The sequence below is a fragment of the Benincasa hispida genome, chromosome 6 (genome assembly GCF_027475165.1).
Source record: "Benincasa hispida cultivar pf3 chromosome 6, pf3_genome.v1.1, whole genome shotgun sequence".
Lineage (NCBI taxonomy): Eukaryota > Viridiplantae > Streptophyta > Magnoliopsida > Cucurbitales > Cucurbitaceae > Benincasa > Benincasa hispida.
The window spans coordinates 37,336,306-37,357,295 of NC_143483.1; the positions used below are offsets into that span (position 1 = coordinate 37,336,306).

The window sequence follows — 20,990 nt, forward strand, 5'->3', positions numbered from 1 at the left end:
TTAGGACTAGTCTTTTATCTTCATTTACTATGTCTGAAAAAGATTATTTATTGTGGCATTTTCGTCTTGGACATCCAAATTTTCAATATATAAGATATTTATTTCCCCATTTATTCCATAATGTGAATATTTCTTCTTTGTCTTGTGATGTATGTATACGTGCTAAACAGCCTCATATTTCTTTTGTCTCTCAGTCTTATAAACCTACCCAGACTTTCCACTTGATCCACAGTGATGTTTGGAGCCCTTCAAACATCTCTACCCTGTCCGGTAAACGATAGTTTGTCACACTCATCGATGATCATACCCGACTTACATGGGTATACCTCCTTGCTAATAAATCCGAGGTCCTGTCTACCTTCCAACAATTTTATACCACGATCTTAACTCAGTTTAATACGAAGATTGCCATCCTTCAAAGTGACAATGGGCGTGAGTTTGTCAATCACACCCTCCGGGAATTCCTAACGTCAAAAGGGATTATCCATCAAAACTCTTGTGCTTATACTCTGCAACAAAACGAGGTGGCTGAACAGAAAAATCGCCATCTCATTGAAGTTGCTCGTTCCTTGATGATTCCGGCGTCTCTCCCATCGTACCTATGGGGAGACGTGGTCCTCACTGCAGCCCATCTCATTAATAGGACGTCTTCACGTGTTCTAAAGTTTCAAACACCCCTTGAGTGCTTTAAAGAGTCCTGCCAGTCTACACGTCTTATCCCTGAAGTTTCTCTTCGTGTGTTTGGGTGTATAACTTTTGTTCGCACTCATGATCCTCACCAAACTAAGTTTGCCCCACGAGCTCAAAAGTGTGTGTTTGTCGGGTATCCCCTTCATCAGCGAGGCTATAAATGTTTTCACCTACCTTTCAGAAAGTACTTTGTCACCATAGATGTCACGTTCCTTGAAGATAAACCATTCTTTCCCATTAGTCGTCTTCAGGGGGAGACCACGAGTGAAGAGACTAACAATTCACATACTCCGTACCTATTAGTTTCAATCTTGAGCCTAGTCCTACTATTCCTGAATTCATACTACCTAGTCCCGAACCTGGTCCTGATATTCCAGTGTCTGTCCTCCCTACTAGACAAGTGCCCTGGATAACATACTTTAGGAAGAATCTCAGAAAGGAAACCAAGGAAATTCTTATTGTTCCATCAGAAAGTGTCCAAGCATTGAAACTAGCTCAGGTTCAAGATCTTGTTGTTTCAGAGAAGGTCCTTGAAGAGAAGTATGGGCACATAGAAAATGGTGAGTCGAACTCAGAGAATGTTGAAATTACAGGAGGTAATGAGGTGCTGGAAGATTCTCAGGAAGGTGAAAAATTGTCTCAGAAGTCTGATACTGGAGAGAGGCCGACGAAAACGGGCAATTATGATACCATTTTTGATATGCCAATTGCTCTAAGGAAAGGAACCAGGTCATGTACAAAGTACGCTATGCACAGTTTTATGACCTATAGTAACTTGTCTCCTATTTTTAAGGCTTTCACTACTCAACTGGATGCTCTAGCAATACCTACTAGTGTGCATGCAGCCATGGAAGTTCCCGAGTGGAGAGTAGCAGTAATGTAAGAAATGAGAGCTCTCGAGGCGAACCAGACTTAAGATTTAGTGGCTCTCCCTAGAGGTCACAAGACAGTTGGTTGCAAATGGGTGTTCACAGTGAAGTATAAGTCTGACGGAATGCTCGAGAGATATAAGGTCAGGTTAGTTGCTAAAAGGTTCACTCAGACGTATGGGATTGATTATTCAAAAACTTTTTCCCCATTGGCTAAGCTCAACACGATCCGAGTTCTTCTGTCTGTTGTCGTGAATAAGGATTGGCCTCTACATCAACTGGATGTAAAAAATGTCTTCCTAAATGGTGAGTTAAAAGAGGAGGTTTACATGATTCCTCCTCCAGGTTTCAAAGCTAAATTTGGGAACCATGTTTGCAGACTCAGAAAGTCTTTCTATGGGTTGAAACAGTCTCCTAGAGCGTGGTTCGATAGGTTCACAGCGTTTGTTAAATCCCAAGGATTTGTTCAAGGACATTCTGATCATACATTATTCACCAAAAAATTACTTTCAGGGAAGATTGCTGTTTTAGTGGTTTATGTCGATGATATCATTTTATCAGTGGATGATACGGCAAAAATTATTAAACTAAAACAAAGGATGGCAGACGAATTTGAGATCAAAGATCTTGGTAGTCTGAGGTATTTTCTCGAGATGAAAGTGGCAAGATCGAAAGCAGGAATATCAGTGTCTCAACAGAAATACACTCTGGACCTGTTAAAAGAAACAGGAATGACTGGATGCAAACTCATTGACACTCCTATTGAGGTCAATGGCAAACTGAAAAACATTACGGAAGGAGTTCCTGTAAATAAGGAGAGGTATCAACGCCTTGTAGGAAAACTCATTTACCTGTCTCATACTAGGCCCGACATCTCCTATGTTGTGAGTGTAGTAAGTCAGTTCATGCAGAATCCGTATGAGGAACACATGGAAGCAGTGACTCAAATTCTAAGATATCTAAAGTCTACCCGAGGGAAGGGCTTAGTTTTTAGAATATATGACACACGAAGCATCGAAGCATATACTGACTCAGATTGGACAGGTTCGGTGACAGATAGAAAGTCAACCTCGAGATATTGTACCTTTGTATGGAGAAATTTGGTGACCTGGTGGAGTAAAAAACATGGTGTAGTTGCCAAAAGCAGTGCTGAGGCAGAGTATAGAGCTATTGAGCCTGAGAGTGTATGAAGAAATATGGTTACAGAAAGTTTTGTCTGATCTTCACCAGGACAGTCCGAGTCCCATGAAGCTGTATTGTGATAATAAGGCTGCCATAGTATTGTCAACAATCCAGTACAACATGATAGAACCAAGTACATTGAAATTGACAGACACTTTATTAAAGAGAAGTTAGACCACGGGGTTATCTGTATTCCCTATGTCCCTTCCGTCCAATAGGTTGCAGATGTTCTTACCAAAGGATTACCAAGACAGATATTTGAAGCTTGTGTTAGTAAGTGGGGTCTTGTTGATATCCCCCAACTTGAGGGGGAGTGTTGAAATAGGTTGGGGTCTCTTGTATGTATGACATTAAATAATAGAACTTTTCTATCGTGGTTTTTTCTCCTTGGATTAAAGTTTTTCACGTAAACCTTGTCTTGTCTCTTTTCTTCCTATCTTTCAATATTAACTCGACCAAAGAATGTTCAAACCAATCAAAATGAGAAAAAGAGTGAGAAATGGCAGAGTCATATCTTCAACGAAGAAATGTTCATCTTCGAACCAAATGCAGAAATATTTGTTGTCAATACAACTATTAATATGCCCCGTGACAAAGTAACTTTGAACCTTGCAGAAAACTAGAGAAGGCCAATGAAATCCAAAGAAAGTTGAACCAACAGCAAAGAACAAGATATGAAACCCACAAAGAAAGCCACAATGGAAAAAAGCGAAAACCATTGATCTCAACCCTAAATTGCGAACCAAACTCCACAAACACACGACTGAGCGACACATGAATGGTGGACAAGTGACACACAAACAACAAAAGAACAACTGAAAATAAGCGCAATGAAGGAGGTCAATGAGATCTGGACGAGTGACAATGGAAGAAAACCAAACATCTTCCTAACAGCAGGATGGAGGATGGGGAGAGTCAACAATTGGCGGTGGTGGCAAGCAGCGACAGTTGGTGGCAAGGGAGAATTAGTGTTTTTAGGGACAAGAAAAAAAGGAACTGCCAATGAATTAGTGATCTAACAAATGAATCTTGTTTAGTTTGCATTTGATCCTTAAGTTTCAAAAATTACAATTTTACCCTTGAGCTTTAAGTTTTATCTTTAACAAGGTTTCATTTGGGCCCAGGTTTAAACTAAAGAACCTAAGGATCAAAAGATTATTGTTTCCAAAAACAAAAAAAAAAAGAAACAGTACACATATATTTGTATATAAAATTATTCAAATAAAACCCAAAAGATATTGAATAAAAACTCTAACAAAGGGTCTCGCAAATGATGTGACACATAAACAGTACTACCATAATGGAAAACGTGGAGACAATTGCAACGCCTGTTCCAAAAGAATATTCTCCTGATGCTAATGGAAGATATGGCTTGTTAATCTGCAATTAAAACACATTTGAACCGTCAAGTTTGGTCTTTTTTCATGCCAACAAGAAAGAATATTGTGAACTTCGCTTTTAACGTTATCCAGTGAAAGTCAGATTATATGATAGCTTATTCTGCACACTCAAGGTGTTTCCATGCATACATAAAGAATACACAATAAAAATATATACATGGTTGAAATGCTCATACTAGTGAATTAGAAAAGATTATGATAAAGTGCCTAATAAGGAGATCACTGCACAAATGGGCATGATACTCGGCCAGAAATGCCTTCAATATAAAAATGGGACCTAAACCATGACTGCGCATATAATGTGATACACTCTCAAGTCCGCTAAAAATTATGAAGTTTGGCATGCCTAATTTAATATGCTCCGGTGTGAAAAAGAATACAAAAGAAGTACCTTGTCTATTTCAATGTCAAATAATTGATTCAGACCTACAATGTAAATATTCATAAAGAGGGCCGCAACTATAGCCTGAAAAAAATTGCAAATGTGTTCAACATTTACAAACGCACTCAAAATCCAAATTATAAATTTTGTTTGAAACATCACCTCCAACACTCCAGTTAAAAATAATGGTGACAAGTCGGATAGTTTCTCAACTGCTAGTAGAGAAACTGATACAATGCTCAATGCCTACAAGCATGAAAGGAAAGCGTAAGCTGGGGACACATATTTCAGAAAGTAATTTTCACCATACGTCCAATCATTTAGAGGGTAGTAGTCACGATGTTGCAGCTGCCAGCTTCATCAAAGAATTTTCCCTCATTATGGAAGAAATGAAAAAATAAGTTATTGACCTAAATGGACATGAGTTTTAAAAAACGTAACTGTACCAATTACTGTGTGCGGCCGTGAAAACCTGTAGAAAGCATCCAAAAAACTCCTTATAGAGTCACCATAATTTTTGGAACTTAAGGCTCCGGATTCGGTTTCAAAAGGCTGATTAGAGGCTGCTTTTCTAACTTGGATTCTGTTGTCTTTTTTCTGATAGGAGGTGTGTCTTTCCTGATGTCTTCTGAAAACACATTCAAAATGATGCGATTCATATTCAGATTCCACACAACAGTGCCTTTTAGAAATCTTCAACGCTCCAGGCCTTGGACCTTCAATTTGTGACATGTGAACAGATGAGCAAGCATTCCCTCTTTCCTTAATTATTCTACGTTTTCAAATAAAAAAACAACAGAACCATAACTGCACATATCAAAAGAAAGGGAAGACAAATAATAATAATATTATTATTATTAATTATTTATTTTTTTAAAAAAAAAAATCCTCCTCTTGTAGTCTTTTCTGAACCTTTTTATGAAGTACATCCACAATTCTCTAAAAGGTGGAAACAATGTCGTTATACAAAACTTACAAAAAGAAGACCTAATAAAGGTCACCAGTTCTTTAAATTATGTTTAAAAAAGAAAGTCAAGTCCAGGAAGGAAAAAAACTAACAATAACTTCCCGCAGCTCCGGGACTTCTTTCGGATTATTGAAAATCCTTTCATTTTCTCTGTGTACAATTCTCACCCAAAAAAAAAAGTTGTTTTCAAATATAGAAAAATGAGCCAACTTATTTACAAATATAACAAAATATCATTATCTATCAATGATAGACATCTATCAGCATCAAGCAATGATAGATAGTGACATTTTGGTATATTTGAAAATATAGATGTCTATCAATATCTATCATTGATAGACAATGACATTTTGTTATATTTGAAAATATTTTCAGTAATTTTGCCATTTAAAACAATTAAGCCAAAAGGAAAGCATCAAGTGACCAGATTTGATTGTACTCAAAGTTATGGCCACAGGAACTTAGAAACAAACCCTCTTTCAGACTATAGGCAGTAATATTTCAGGTTTGAACAACCCAAGTAACTTCCTCCAGAAAAACCGCTGCAAACAAACATGAGAGTAAGATACAATGTAGAACGTTAAAATTGATCTTGTAGAGATTCCTTGTCTAAATTTTATTGTATCCGCCAATGTCACTCAAACTTTGACCACAGACCATACAAACTTGGCATTTTTTGAGATCGACGCTTTTCACAAAACCTTGCAGAAAACTAGTCACAGAGGAGGGACTCCTTCAAATAAATACGAATCTATTTTAATTACAAAAAAGGTACAGAGACCGACATCCACAAGGAGGAATTAAACATAGCCACCTCCAAATCTCCTCACAATAATAGTGTCAAAATTGTATTCCAAAATTTATCTTCTAGGGCGAAATTGTATTTCAAAATTCTTGGTTTCCTCTTTCTAAATAAGTCAAAGGTCAAACTGCACAATTCCAAAGAGTCTTGGCTTTGTTTTTGAGTCTCACTCCAACAGGACATTCCAAAATCCCATCATCTATTCAACTGTTTTTTGTACAAGAAAGAAATTTTCTCCATGAATAAATGAAAAGAGAAAAATGCTAAAAAAGAAAAAACAAACTTCGCATGGGAGTGGAAAAAGAACATAACATACATAGTAAAAAAGAACTGTTAGAGATACCCATTAAAGAACGTACAGAAAAGAAGCTCCCACAACAAAATATCACTGAGCGAACAAAACTCAAAGAGAAATTAGAGAATCACGCAAATAAAGCCTGAAAAACCAAACACAACATAAAACACTGCCCTTGAAAGAAAACTGAGCAAAAGACAGCTCCTAAGAACCAGAAAAACTCTTAAAGCAACAGCACGTAGCAGAGCTGAATAGAAGTAACAGAGGAAAATGTTGAAAGAAGCTCCAACCAAAGAGAAAAGCTACAGAGGAAAAAAGCATGATTGACCTCTAACAACTAAGAGAGAACCACTGGACCCAAACCACAAAAGAAGAATTACCAACTGAAAACTTTCAAAGACCTTGAAGAAGTGATCAACCAAACACAAAAATGATTTCCCAGCGAATTTATGAAAGGAGATTTATGCATCTCAAGGCCACAGTTTCAATAAGAGAAACAAATTTAGAAGGCATTGATGAATGAGGAGAACGAAGAACGTCATTGTCTTTTTTTTTCTTATGAAAACAACAATAGATTAAGAAAAACAGTGGGATTAAAGCCCTTAGTAACTAACCTTGCTTTGTATCTTTTAATGCTTCCATGAGCACTACACTTAATAGTAAACACTCATTTGCATCCCACCATTTTTTTATCTTTTAGTAGGTCTACTACATCCCATGTATCATTTTGAGAGCAGTCATTTTTTCCCTAACTGCTAAATTCCAATTTGAATCATTTAAAGGTTGGATCATCCATTCAATTGGGTAGGCATACCGATAAATCAATTTTGTATAGCAAGAGAAGCCAACAATTGAAAGCAAAAGAGCAATGTTGAAAAAGGTGATCCAAGGATTCATCACACTTGTAACAAAGACTACAAACTGTACAAGAAAACTGATGTAAGAAGAATAGGGGTTAATTGGGTAATTAGGTAATATTATAGGTTAATTCTCTTTTTATCCCCACTTGTAGCAAAACTCTATAAATAGGAACTTTCCCCTCTTGTATGAAATACATTATTCATTCTAATAAAAGATCAATAATCTTGATTCTTGGAGAGAATTCTCCTCTTATATCCTTTAGGCTACATCAAAAACACTTACTCTGGGAACTTCTTATGAAGCTTATCCATTATGTTGCTTTTATAGCAAGTATCCAATGGAAGATTTTGATTCCTTTGGGATTTTGAACTTGCCGAATCATTTTCGAAGATCACGATCTAAGAAGGAAGACCAATTTTCAAGAAAGAACAAGCTAATAGTGTCAGTAGACCACCACAATTTATCTTGGCCTTCCCCCAAACTGACCGAGTCAATCTTCTCAATAAGCATTACCAGATGTTTAGCCCTCTATCAAAGATCCCTCTTTTTAGTCTCTAGTCCCATATTTGGGTGACACCATCCCAGTAAGTAATAGATATAGTATCCCCCTCTAAAAGAAATAGGACAATAATCGGGAAAAGCAAGGGGAAGAGGGAGATTGTCCTCCCTTTAGAGTGTTATGACGCTCTTGGGTGGAATGGATGACCAACATCATTCGACGTTATAGCCCACTATCAACATCACTACAAGCGTCGTGACACTCGCACGACATTTGTTTTTTCGGAAAAAGAAACAAAATTTTTCATTGAATAAATGAAAAGAGGCTAATAATCAAAATACAAGGACAAAACAAAGGAAAAACTTGTCAAGTACGCTTAAGATCAATACATAGAACCATACAAGATAATTAAACTGGTAAAATAAACACATCCTCGTTTAAGCATAAGACTTAAAATAATCGACAAATAGATTGGAAAGAGAACACCAACAAGAAGCTTTAACTCCAGCAACTTCAAATCGATCAAACTATCTGTATAAGCTCCTCTTTTGTTTTAGGTCAAGTGTAGAAAGTCTTAGGCCAAAATAGTTTCTGATTTGGCCAATTTTAGCCAAGTCCCTTGAATTTTACTTTGTTTTGCTTTGTAATCAACAATATGGCGTCGAGGATCAAGATTTCATGTCCGATTAGGCTCGTGGTGCCAATATAAAGTTAGGTTGGACCTAAACTTGTGGTTTTTGTAAAGTTTCAAATTGGATGTAATTTGGCTGCTTATTTACTGTTTTATATTTTTCATTTCAATCCTTGAATGATTAGTTTAGATTAACTTGACAAATTAATTGCTTGAATACCGATTTTCATGTTTGCTATGCAAGTGTTTGGATCCATAATTATCATAAATGCATGTTTAATTTGAGTAGCAAATAGGTCGAGTTATGGTTATGGTTCAATCTATGTTGTTTCCATGATTATCATAATGACCGAATATAATAGACCTAAGGAATAGAACAACAATAAGTTGAACTTGGCCAGTGTAATCTATCATTCTAATCAAACCTTGAACTTAAGCAGCATAGTATGTTTTTCATCACCAACTATTTAGTTAATTTAGGAGTTAATTTGATGTTGAAAGGATTAGTTTATCTAAAAGGGAGTTTGACCGGTGTTTTTCGGTTGACTCAATTTGATTTTATTTGGTAAAATAAACTGTTATTAATATGAATAAGGGGAAGACCTCAAAGAATTACAATAGAGATTGCCAATTATTGACTAAGAAAGATAAACTGAAATGAGTGAAAGGGTGCTATAATTTATACCAAGAAAAAAGCAGTAGACTACTCGATTAGGTTTCAAATCAAGTAATCATAATTCAATAAGAAATCAAGGAACTAAACTACCAAGGCCCGACTAACTCTAAATTATTTCGGTAAGCTCTTGGACTCTCTCTCTTTACTCTCTGACCACTACCTTTATTCACATCTTTTTACATTTGTTTGCTTGTCAACCCACCTATCAACCCCCCTTTTTTTGCTTTTCATATTCAAATTTAGCTTAGAGAGGTTAAGCTCAACCCCTGTTATATGCTACAAAAAAAATTTTTAAACAAGAAACAGTTTTTCATTGATATAATGAAAATGATTAAAAGTTTAGGAGATACAAACTCTCACGAGGAAAGAAAAAGGAAAGATACATCAACAAATAGAACAAAAAATAGATAAACTTTTGAAACAACTTCAACCTACAAGCCTCTTTAACCAAAAAGAGAAACTTTTGAAACTTCTCACTGTTAAATACTACAAGTTTAGCTTTAGGTCGGTACATTATAAATTTTCATTTGGTTGAAGGCCTTGACAACCTTCACATCAGGAAGAAATGATTGGAGGGAATAGGCCAATGTATTAGTATTGGAGAAGCTAAGAGATTTCATTTTCTGTTTCTAATTTTTGAGGGAAGCTATAAATTTTTCATTTAATGGCCAAGAATAGAATGTGCTAGTAAGAAGCATGAATATGGATGCATGGATACAAAGCACAAATACAACATAACACATTGCACAATTTTTAAAAATCTAGGACAACATGCCAAAGACAAATTGATGTGTGTGTGTGCGTATATATACTAGAAAGAAATTCAGGTCATAATTATATGCATTTTTTTCAATTCACCAAAATGTGGGGATGAGAACTTGAATTTCCAACCTTTTGGTTAAAAATATTGATATAACCATGTTTTTAGCTAAATTTAGAAATGAGTTTCATTTATTTTCATCAAAATTTATGTGAACTTTGTACAGCTAGTGTCTTGAGACACGTCATTCTACTAATAAATATCTAACACGTGTCTACCAAATGTTTGATTATCAAACACATGTTGGACACAAACATGTGCTTAACACGAACAAGCTATTCTAACTAAATTGACCGTGCATCTTAGCCTGTTGCTAATATGAAAATCAATTAAAATGGGATATTTTAAAGGCTTCTCGAGCCAAAAAAGACATATTAAAATGACTTCAGAAAATTCAAACAAGGAAGGGACTGAAATCAAAACCAAAGAATTCAATTGCAGAAGATTATTAGAAGCTCCTAAACTTTGCCATGACCAGCTACGGAGTTGAAAATGTCCGAAATAGCTATTTGGAGTTGTCATGAAATGATTTCCTTTTACGACCCACACAAGCAAATCTAATGCGTTGGGCGACCAACGAACAATTCAGATGTCATTTAAAGCTAGAATGCAAAATTCAATCCCGCACTTAGCATGGTTTTGCGAATACTTGTGAACTTTGTTAATCTTAGTCCTCTACAAGATAACAAATGATATTATAGACCCCCACGTCGGATTAAGATCTCAACTATAACGGAAAACGTGCACAACATTTGCTCAATGGAGCTCCAATATTAAATCAATCATAAATGTTAATCTTAACTAGAGAAGATAAGGAGGAGGCTGAAGAGTGTTATCAGGCGGAAGATTTGGATTCATTGTGCTTGCGCGCGTGAGGGGAAAAAAAAAATTAAACTTCTGATATCATATTAGAAACAGAGATGGGAGAGAAAAATATGACTTCAACGTTATTGCTCTCTCTTCAAAGTATATATATACCGCCTTGATAATATAAAATATCAATAATGGTTATTAACAGAAAAACGGAAGATCAACAAGATATTAACCAAATATTGAGTATTTAGGAAAAATGAAAAGAAATCGACTTGATGGGGAAAAAAATGGAAGAATACACAAAACATACAAATAAGAAAAGTCCACAAAAAAGGAGACGAAAATGGGGATAAAAATGGAGCCAAACTATAAAAGTTGAACTTTATGTTTGGGGCAAGGATTATTCTAAACTATAATAACTACATCTTGCTATAATAAATACCATTTTACATTCTCCAATTAGCTACAATCAACACTATTTTAAAACTCTCATTTACTACAGTATTTACTATTTGCTACAGTTTTTAATATTTTACATTCGATCATTTTTTTAATTCTTTGCTACCATGTTTACTATTTCCTTCCCAAACTAAAATAGTTTACGCCCCAAACACATACTATTATAACACAGATTAAAATAATCTACACTCCAAACACAAACTATTATAATCCAACTATAATAATCTAGGACTATAATAACCAACTCCTTGCTCCAAACACCTCTTCAAAGATTATGTTTTCCATACGCAACGAGATCCTGTTCCTACTAGAAGAATCGGTTTGTAGATCCTGAACACTGGTCTTGAGATTTCTAAAATTACTCTGTAGAACTGTACAACTGATAGAAAAAAGTACAACTGATACAATAGATCTGGTTCAAGGTCAAGTAAGTCGTTCTAAGATCTACTTTATAAACGTGTTTTCCTTAATATTGATCCGCACCTTCCCACTCTCATGACACGTGCACATGCAAGAAGCATATGTAATAGAAATATAGGGAGATTCACATATGTGCATACTGCATATAATAATATTTTTCCTATTATCTTTCCTATTTTTGTCTGACTTTCTCCGTTGCTCTCTAGTTTCTTTTTCGTTCATGCACTTGGAACAAAATTACGACATGCCATGTGCCACTAGACAGTGACATAAGGCCAACATTTCGCATGCAGGCACTTTTGTTAGCCCAGAGCATGAGGACATACCCCACTAAACGTGCCGTACTTGCGTCGATCACGCCAAATAATGGCATTTGGTAGCTAAGGTGCAATGCAGTTTTTTTTTTCCTTTCCTTTTTTTTTTAATAATTTAACTCTTTTTTCTATATTTGAAAATAACATTATTTATAATGAGATGGTCTTTTATGGACTGTTTTCAAATTAGAAAAATGAATCAAGTTATTTACAAATATATACTTATAAAAAAAAGTCACTATTAAATTACAACCTCCAAAATTAGGCTAGGAGGTGAGATAACTCCAACTAATGACAAAAGGTGTGTTTGGGACAAGGACTATCCTAAACTATAATAACTACCTCTTGCTACCGTAAATACTATTTTATATTCCCTAATTAGTTAGGGTCAACACTATTTCAAAACTCCCATTTGCTACAATATTTATTATTTGCTACAGTTTTTACAACTTTACATTCATCATTTTTTTTATTCTTTGCTACAGTGTTAACTATTTCTTTCTCAAACTAAAATAGTTTATACCTCAAACATATACTATTATAACTCAAACTAAAATAATCTACACCCCAAACACAAACTATTATAATCCAACTATAATAACTTAGGACTATAATAAACAATTCATTGCCCCAAACACCCCAAAGAGGTTATACAACATCCTCCGACCTTGATTTAAGTACATAACCACACCACACAACAAAACTAATTAAAAGAAAAGAATAAGTAAATTATGTTTTTTTAAATTTATTTTAAGAATATGAAACCTTAACTACAGAAAGATAATCGAGACTACAAAGGCTTCATGATAACATTTAATAATTAATAAATACTCTTACATTTATAATATCACAAGTTTTCTTTGGTTTCCTATTATATCAAATAATACTGGCAGCTATAGAAATACATTCTTAATTTCTTACAATCAGCGACGAAGTCTTTCAACAATTGGTCTGCCAAACATGAATTCGAACGTTCAAACAAAAATGACAATGAAGTGAACCTTAAACCAGTCACAAAAATTGATTTTAAATATACATAATTATTGCACTAAAAAAAACTTTAACTATGCGTTTCGCCCAAAAGAAAAGGTCAAAAACGCATTAAAAATATATTAAACAATTTTAATTTTTTAAAAAACCATAAAGAAGGTAATTTTGAGAATTATAATTTTTTATTCCAGTTTTAAATTGAAATTGCGGGAAGTCACTTTCCAGAATTTTAATTGCCACTGGCGCTCATGCCGCGTTCAGGCTATTGGCAGGTAAATTTATATAATATTTTTCTAATTAAATTTTATAAATTTTTTGTTTAATTTTTATTTCGGTGGAAGGGGAAAAAAATCATTGTTCCCAACTCTCAAATAGCCCCTTCAAGCTTATATGGGAATCCGCCGCCCGGATAATCCCCTTCCGCTAGATCAATTCATCCAACTTGCACAATCAACAACAAATTCTTTTAAAAATTGCAGTACCAAACATGAAACTCGAAAAAAACAAGCAAAAATGACAAGAATACTGCGTGTGCCATTGGCGAATTAGAGGGTACCAGAGAAGACGAAAAGCGAAAACGATAAATGCAAAGAAAAAAGAAGATTCAAAGACGAATTGATCTTACTTGGAAGCCAAACATTGTTAACGCCACGATTCGTCCACCCGTTTCCAACCCCACCTACTGATCAGAACCAGCAAATCACACAGAAACAAACGCAAATCAGCTTCAATCAAGAAATAGGATGTGAATCGCAAGTACGTCATCGAGATACTCCTCAAACACAAATGAAAACGAAGCATCAAAATAGGAAAAAACAGACTCGATAACTAACAAAAATGCACGGATCTATGAGGGGGAAAAGAAGAAGCTCAAACAAGATGCAGAAGTTCCGGTAGAGAAATCTATGATTGAACTGACTGAAACAGTCTCGAGTCATTTGAATTGGAAGGAAAAAAAAAAAAAAAAAAAAACGGCGTACCTGCGGCAAGAGTAAAATGACTTCGGTAGGCTCTAACGAACACGGAATCCATTGCCAAGATGGCTTCCTCCCTTGAGAAGGAGAAAGAAAATGGTGGCGATTCGGAGGCTTGAAGAATGCAGAAACAAATTTTGCTCGCTCTCTCGTCTTCTTCACAAGCTCTGAACAGTCGAATCTCTGTGAGGGACCAGAGTCCTGACGTGCAGTTCGGCTTTGAAAGCCGTTTCCAAATTATTATTTTTCCTTTCCCTTTTTGGGCCGCTAGGTTAGGAAATTTGTACGTAGATCTAAAAATTCGGGAATTTTTTTAAAAATGTCAAATGGTTTTTTGTTGACGCTGGGAAAAAATATCAAAGTAAATTTGCATGGATAGAAAAGTCTAACTCGCTCTCGCTCCTGGTGACGATCTATTTGTGAACATCTGCCGTAGAACCACACGCTACCGTAAAATAAGTCGTCTTCTTTCCCTCTCTCGCTTTCTCACTCTCTCTTTCACTCTCGCTCTCGGTCTTGCTCTCATTGAGGAATGTAATGGAAAAGGATCTTCGATTTCGGCCAGATCTAGGTATGGAATGGAGGAGGATCGCCGAGTTCAGCTAAATCTCACTAAGGAATGAACAGTCATCATAACCCATCCTCAATCGTCGAGCGAGCGGAAGGGTGAAAATTCGCCAGAGAAGAAGAAGGAAATTGCATCGGAGAAAAAGGAAAGAGAAAATGAAAAGGTAAATTTGTAACTTCGCTCATCCTTGACATCAATAAAAGGTCATTTGGCATTTTGGGCTCAATTTTTAAGTCACCCATACAAATTTTCCCCTTGTGTATTTATGAAAACTATTTAGTATAAAATAGGGCTATTTTCGAATAAATAAAAATGAGTTAAATTATTTACAAATACAATAAAGTGTCATCGTCTATATATTGTGATAGACCATGATAAACCGCAATAGACTTCTATCACTGAGTGATAAAAGTTTATCGTGGTCTATCGTTCAATGATAGAAGTTTATTGCAGTTTATCACGGATCATTACAAGAAATCTATCATATCCCGACGTTACAATTCGTCGGAAAAGTGTGGAAAATGCATCGGGAAAGCCTCTCCCGACGAATAAAGAATTGTCGGGAGTTTGGTCGGGAGAGGAACTATCGACACACTTTAAAATGGCGTCGGGGAAGGTGCGACGGGAGTTCCAGTAACTGCCGATGCCTAACTCACGACGCCCTATGCGTGCGTCGGGAGTTCTCCGACTAACTCCCGACGCCGTTTTAAAGTGCGTCGGGAGTTCGCGTCTGGAGTTTCGGAACTCTTGACAGTTTTATTTAATGCGTCGGGAGTTCGACGCAGTAATATATGCGTGGGGAGTTCATTCATTAATTGAAAATTATCTATCGAATATTTTTAATTTATCGTTTATAATTTTTTTAAAATTTGATAACATGTAAAACATAATTACCAAATATAGACTCACATAATTAAACAATGAAAATGAAGTCCATATTATAACAAGTAAATAAAAAATTACAATATCCTCAGATAAAACAAAGTCGATACTATAACTTCATAAACATTCATATCACAAATACATAGAATAAATAAAATGAAAACAACGTCTAGAACACGTCTAGAACACAACATCTTCAACAATTGTCCCAGCTTATCTCCGAACAGTATTCTACAATAAAACAAAAACATTCAAATGTCATAATCGGTAAACATCCACAACATGTTTAAACTTCAATACGGTGTAATGAAACTCTACCCACCCCCCACGACAAACATGGAACCTCCCGAACATCAAAAACACACAAAACGAGTAAACAAATACCAACACACATAAAACTCAAACTTTTTCCCCAAAATGGTTTAATCTAATCTCAACTCGCCCCCCCCCCCCCCACCCAACACATAAAACTTTATAAACATTCATAAACACACAAGAACTCCAAGTTCAACGACAAGAGGGGTGTAATGAAACTCTACCCACCCCCCACGACAAACATGGAACCTCCCGAACATAAAAAAAACACACAAAACAAGTAAGATGAAGAGTCAACACATAAAAAAACACACAAAACAACAAAAAAAACACATCAAAATCCAGTTGTTTGGTTACCATAACTGCATGATAGCCAATAATTTTTTTTTATCATAAAGCTACTTAAGACATAACTACTTTGTTACCATAACTGCAGGATAGCAACATATTAAACAACTAAATAATGTAGTAATCATACCTAATTTGATGGGTCTCCTCTCTATGATCGTATCATGTCTTCAATCATTTTTTTCATTTCTTCCATTTGTCTTGCATTATCCTCTTTCATTTGTTTCTGAACGTCTTCAAGTTCCTTAATCCTTGACTGAGACTGTTCGAAATTGGCTCTCAATTCCTCCATTCCCCTCTCCGTTCCTTGAGTAGATGATGAGCTTGATGAGATGCTACCTCTTCTTGACTTAGGCTTAGAGCCCTAACTTAGGCCTTTTGAATATCCGAGTCGTCTACCCAAACCCGCCTCACACATTTTATTCCTTATTAGTGGTTGAGAACCTTCCAGAGTGGGGTTGGATTGTAATTCCAACATTTGATTATAGACATGTTAATTAAATGGGTAAGAACGAGCGACTAAAGTTAGAAATGAAAAACAACACGATAGTAAAGCAAAAAATGTTACATGTGCATTTTTAGCTACCTCGTTCACGAACTTGCCACCTTTAGAGTGTGTTTCCCTAAATAGGTCAACACGTCCTATTTTCTCAACCTTCCTTTGCCTACAACTCTGCCTGAATTTGCAGGAATGACTTTGATCCACCTACATGGTCAAACAGTAATTTCTCTCTATTCTTCCTGTTCGTCATAGACATTTCCTACATTTCAACAAAAAAATAAATGTCAAAAGTGTGATGTATTAGTAAATGCAACAAATGATACACGCCCTAAATATTCTACCTGAAACGCTTCACTCTCGAAGCGGTCACACAAAAAGTACCAATCTTCTGGCCTATTTTTAAGCCAGCTAGGCAGGTTGGCACGTGCTTGCTGAGGATCTCCACATTTCCTGTAATGTCTGTGCAAATCTGCTCTAAATTCTTTGAAGAAGTTTTGCATTTGATGTTCTATAAAACGATTAAGTCGTTGACTGGACAGATTAAGTTCGAAATGAGGCTACAAAAGAATGAAGGAAGAATTAGCATAGATGATGTTCATGACTCTAAAAGAATAAACTTATAATTACTTACCAACAATTGACTCTTAGCTAATTTTATAAACTCGTTTGGAACCTCAGCAAAAGTATGACAGTGTATTGGAAATGCAGGTCTCACGACGACGCCAATCGCATCACTAAATCGTACCGAATGTTGAGATATCGGTTTCGTCTCCCCCTCATTTATCACGATTATAATTCAGCCATGTTTTTTGACGTATTTTTCCAACTTGATGTTCCGCGAATGCTCGCGTTTCCTCCGAGTGGATGCTGAGCTACTATCTGAGGAATAAAAAATTTAAAACAATTTATGATGTATTTCAGTTAACAAAATATATTTCAAAATATACTAATCTGAAGTATCACCTACAAAAGATACTGTGTTGCCTAGATATATCTCCTGGAATTCTTCATCAGCCTCTTGTTGCCTATTAGGGGTTGACATCGTATCTATACAAACACAAAAAAGAAAAAACAATATTAAATTAATAATAAATACGTGTAACCTAGAGAAAAAGATAATTGAGTAGATACATCATTACTCATCATCGTAATCTAATTCAAATTATTCATCAGCATTTGAACTGTTATTGAGAGATAATTGTTCTTCATCATCATCGTTTATGAAGTCATGATCACCATATACAATAATTGGTCTTTCCACAACTGTAGGATCAATGTCAACTCTGCATAAAGTAACCTCCTCAATGGTTTCATCCACTCGGACTCCACCAATAATTTCTAATAAATCTAGTTGTGCGTTTTCAACATCATCCACTTCTGGTACATCTCATATTCATTTATTTTGGACTACTTGAACAACTTTCCAATTGCTACCATATTTGATGTCATCAATGTAAAAGACTTGTTGTGCTTGGATAGCAAAGATGAAAGGCTCATTGACATACCAAAAGTGTGATGTATTGATCGATTTGTATCCTAAATCCACATGTGTTATATTACTTTTGTTGTTATCTATGTCAAATCATCTACACTTCAACAAGAAGACACGTCTTCTGTTCGCATATTGGAAATCTAATACTTCATCTATAACACCGTAGAAATTGTTATCCACACTTGTGTTCTCACTGATCTCCCCGGCCACTAAGACTCCACTATTTTGTGTAGCTCGACGATTATCACACTCTACAGTGTGAAATCATATCCCATTAACAATGCATCCATTGTAAGAGCGCACCTCAGACGAAGGTCCCATTGCAAGTGAAAAGAAATCATCGGTGATATCTTCCCTCTCGCGTCGTTGTAGAACCTGATAATTAATTATACATTAAAAATGACTTCGAAAAATGAATCATATCTCAACTGTTGCCTATAAAATGACTATGTATACCTGATATCTGTACCAATCCGAAAATTTGCGTTGATGTTTTATATATAAGTCAGAGGTGCTTTGAGCTTCACGACGAATTAACCTCAAATGTTGCCTACAAAATTGATCATTTAAATATTATATCAAAGGAGTTACCCTAGAATTTAGAAAAGGAAAAAGTTTGAAACGTACTTGCGATAGTCTGTTATTTCTTTACAATTGTTGAGAATGTACCAATGTGCAATACGTTTTTCCTCCGCTGATAGTGTTCGTAAAGTTGACGCCCCTAATGGTCGTACCCTCTGCCTAAATAATTCAAATTCACCAAATATCTCATGATTGGGAATGTTATCATCATTTCGTTCATCTCTATTGAATCTCGTTTCAATCATACTTAGAAATCGCGAGCAGAAGTTCCATGATTCATTTATTGCATATGCTTCCGCTATAGACCCCTCAGGACGTGCTTTGTTCTGTACAAATTGTTTTAATGTTCATAAACTTCTTTCAATAGGATACACCCAACTGTAACTAATTGGACCCACCACTTTGGTTTCATATGGTAGATGAACTGCAAGGTGTACCATTACATCGAAAAAGGCAGGTGGGAATATTTTCTCCAACTTATAAAGTATGACTATGATGTCTGCTTGTAGTCTGTTTAAATCACTTACACATATTGTCTTTGCACATAAGTCGCGAAAGAATGTACACAATTCAACAATAGCAGTGGATACGTTCTTCGGTAGGTATGCTCGAATACCAATAGGGAGTAGTTTGTGAAGCAACACATGACACGTGTGTTTTCAACCCGATATTTTTCCATCTTTGTCATTCACACATCGTGATATGTTAGATACGAATCCATCAGAAAATTTCACTGATTTCAAATACTTACAAAACGAAATCCGTTCACCATTTGTTAATGTGTATGTTGCGTGTGGTTTTATAAATATGTTATCGACCTGTATCAAGTATAGGTCCTTTCTTATCTTCAAATCTTGTAAGTCTAATCGAGCGTTCATTGTATCCTTTGTCTTTCCTTCAATATTTAACAATGTGCCCACCAAATTGTCGCATATGTTTTTTTCAATATGCATTACATCCAATTTATGTTGTAACAATAGTCTGGACCAATATGGAAGTTGGAAAAAAATACTTTTCTTAGTCCAGTTTAGAATTCGTTTTCTTTTTTTATCTTGCTTCGATGGATGTTTGCTAAGCACAAAAAAGTTTAGCGTATTTATTTGTTGTGCGATCTCTTCTCCATTCATTACGACTGGTGGAGGTCTACGTTCAACTTTTCCATCATGTTGTCTACTTCGACACCAACTATGATTCTCTAGAAGATAACGTCGATGTCCCATAAATGATATTTTTTCTCTTATCCCGAAAGACGAATTATCTTCTTTGCATATTGGACATGCTTGATAACCTTTTGTACTCCACCCAGATAAGTCACCATACGTAGGGAAGTAATTAATCGTCCATAATAAGGTAGCATATAGTTGAAAAAACTCACTAGTAACAGAATCATAAGTTCACACACCAATTGTCCATAACTCTTTCAACTCTTCAAACAATGACTGTAAGTAAACATCAATTTCCTTTCCAGGAGATTTTGGACCAGGTATGAGCAAAGACATGAAGAAGTTTGTTTCCTTCATGTATTTTCAAAGGGGAAAATTATAAGGAATTATCACCACAGACCATATACTATAAGAAGTGTTGATATTTCCAAATGGATTGAACCCATCTGAAGCTAATCCCAAACGAACATTTCGAGGATCTAAAGCGAAATGAGGAAATTTACGATCAAAATGTTTCCACCCCTCTGCATTAGCTGGATGTCGCAATACATCCTCCGTTTCAACTCGTTTATCTTTATGCCATCTCATGTCAGAAGCGCCTTCTTTTGATGCAAACAATCGTTTTAATCTCGGAATCAATGGAAAATGACGCAATACCTTATGTAGTATTTTTTTACCCTTACCATCATTAACTTTGTACCGAGACTTACCACAAATGGGGCATTATTGCAAATCTGCAAACTCTTTCCAATACAATACACAATCATATTTGCACGCATGAATAGATTCATAACCCAGGCCTAAATCACGCAATTTTCTCTTGACTTCATAAAAGGAAGTAGATATAGAGGTGCCAGTTGGAAACGCTGCTTTTAACAATTCCTACAACAGGTCAAACGATTTTTTACTCCAGCCATTGAGAACTTTGATATGCATCAACTTCACTAAAAAGTTCAAGGACGAAAATTGCAAACAACCAGGGTATAATTCATTACGCGCTTCGGTCATTAAATCCTCGAATAAGTTTGTGGTATCTCTTTCTTGACCATTAAAGGATATTTCATTCTCAATCCTTCCTTCATTTGCATCTTCAT

General features: G+C 35.6%; 1 protein-coding gene and 1 pseudogene across 5 annotated transcripts in view; both read right to left on the reverse strand.

The window, feature by feature from the left end:
- Positions 1–14,469, reverse strand: part of HPT1 (homogentisate phytyltransferase 1) — a 29,000-nt gene extending 14,531 nt beyond the window's left edge. Inside the window, exons 1-6 of one of the 5 annotated variants that reach the window (XR_005482217.2) lie at positions 14,051–14,372; positions 13,696–13,752; positions 4,965–5,239; positions 4,686–4,769; positions 4,533–4,607; positions 4,038–4,121 (exon numbers count right to left, since the gene is read on the reverse strand). Coding sequence is in view for 3 of the 5 variants with exons in the window: in XM_039033507.2 (XP_038889435.1) it covers positions 4,038–4,121; positions 4,533–4,607; positions 4,686–4,769; positions 4,965–5,239; positions 13,696–13,752; positions 14,051–14,102 (627 nt within the window). In the remaining 2 variants the exon portion in view is untranslated. Of the gene's footprint in view, positions 1–4,037; positions 4,122–4,532; positions 4,608–4,685; positions 4,770–4,964; positions 5,296–5,582; positions 5,651–13,695; positions 13,753–14,050 lie in introns of those variants that run through there. The other 4 variants (XR_016530151.1, XM_039033507.2, XM_039033510.2 and 1 more) reach the window with 4 other exon arrangements.
- Positions 14,470–16,287: 1,818 nt separating this feature from the next.
- Positions 16,288–20,484, reverse strand: LOC150035639 (uncharacterized; annotated as a pseudogene).
- Positions 20,485–20,990: the final 506 nt, after the last annotated feature.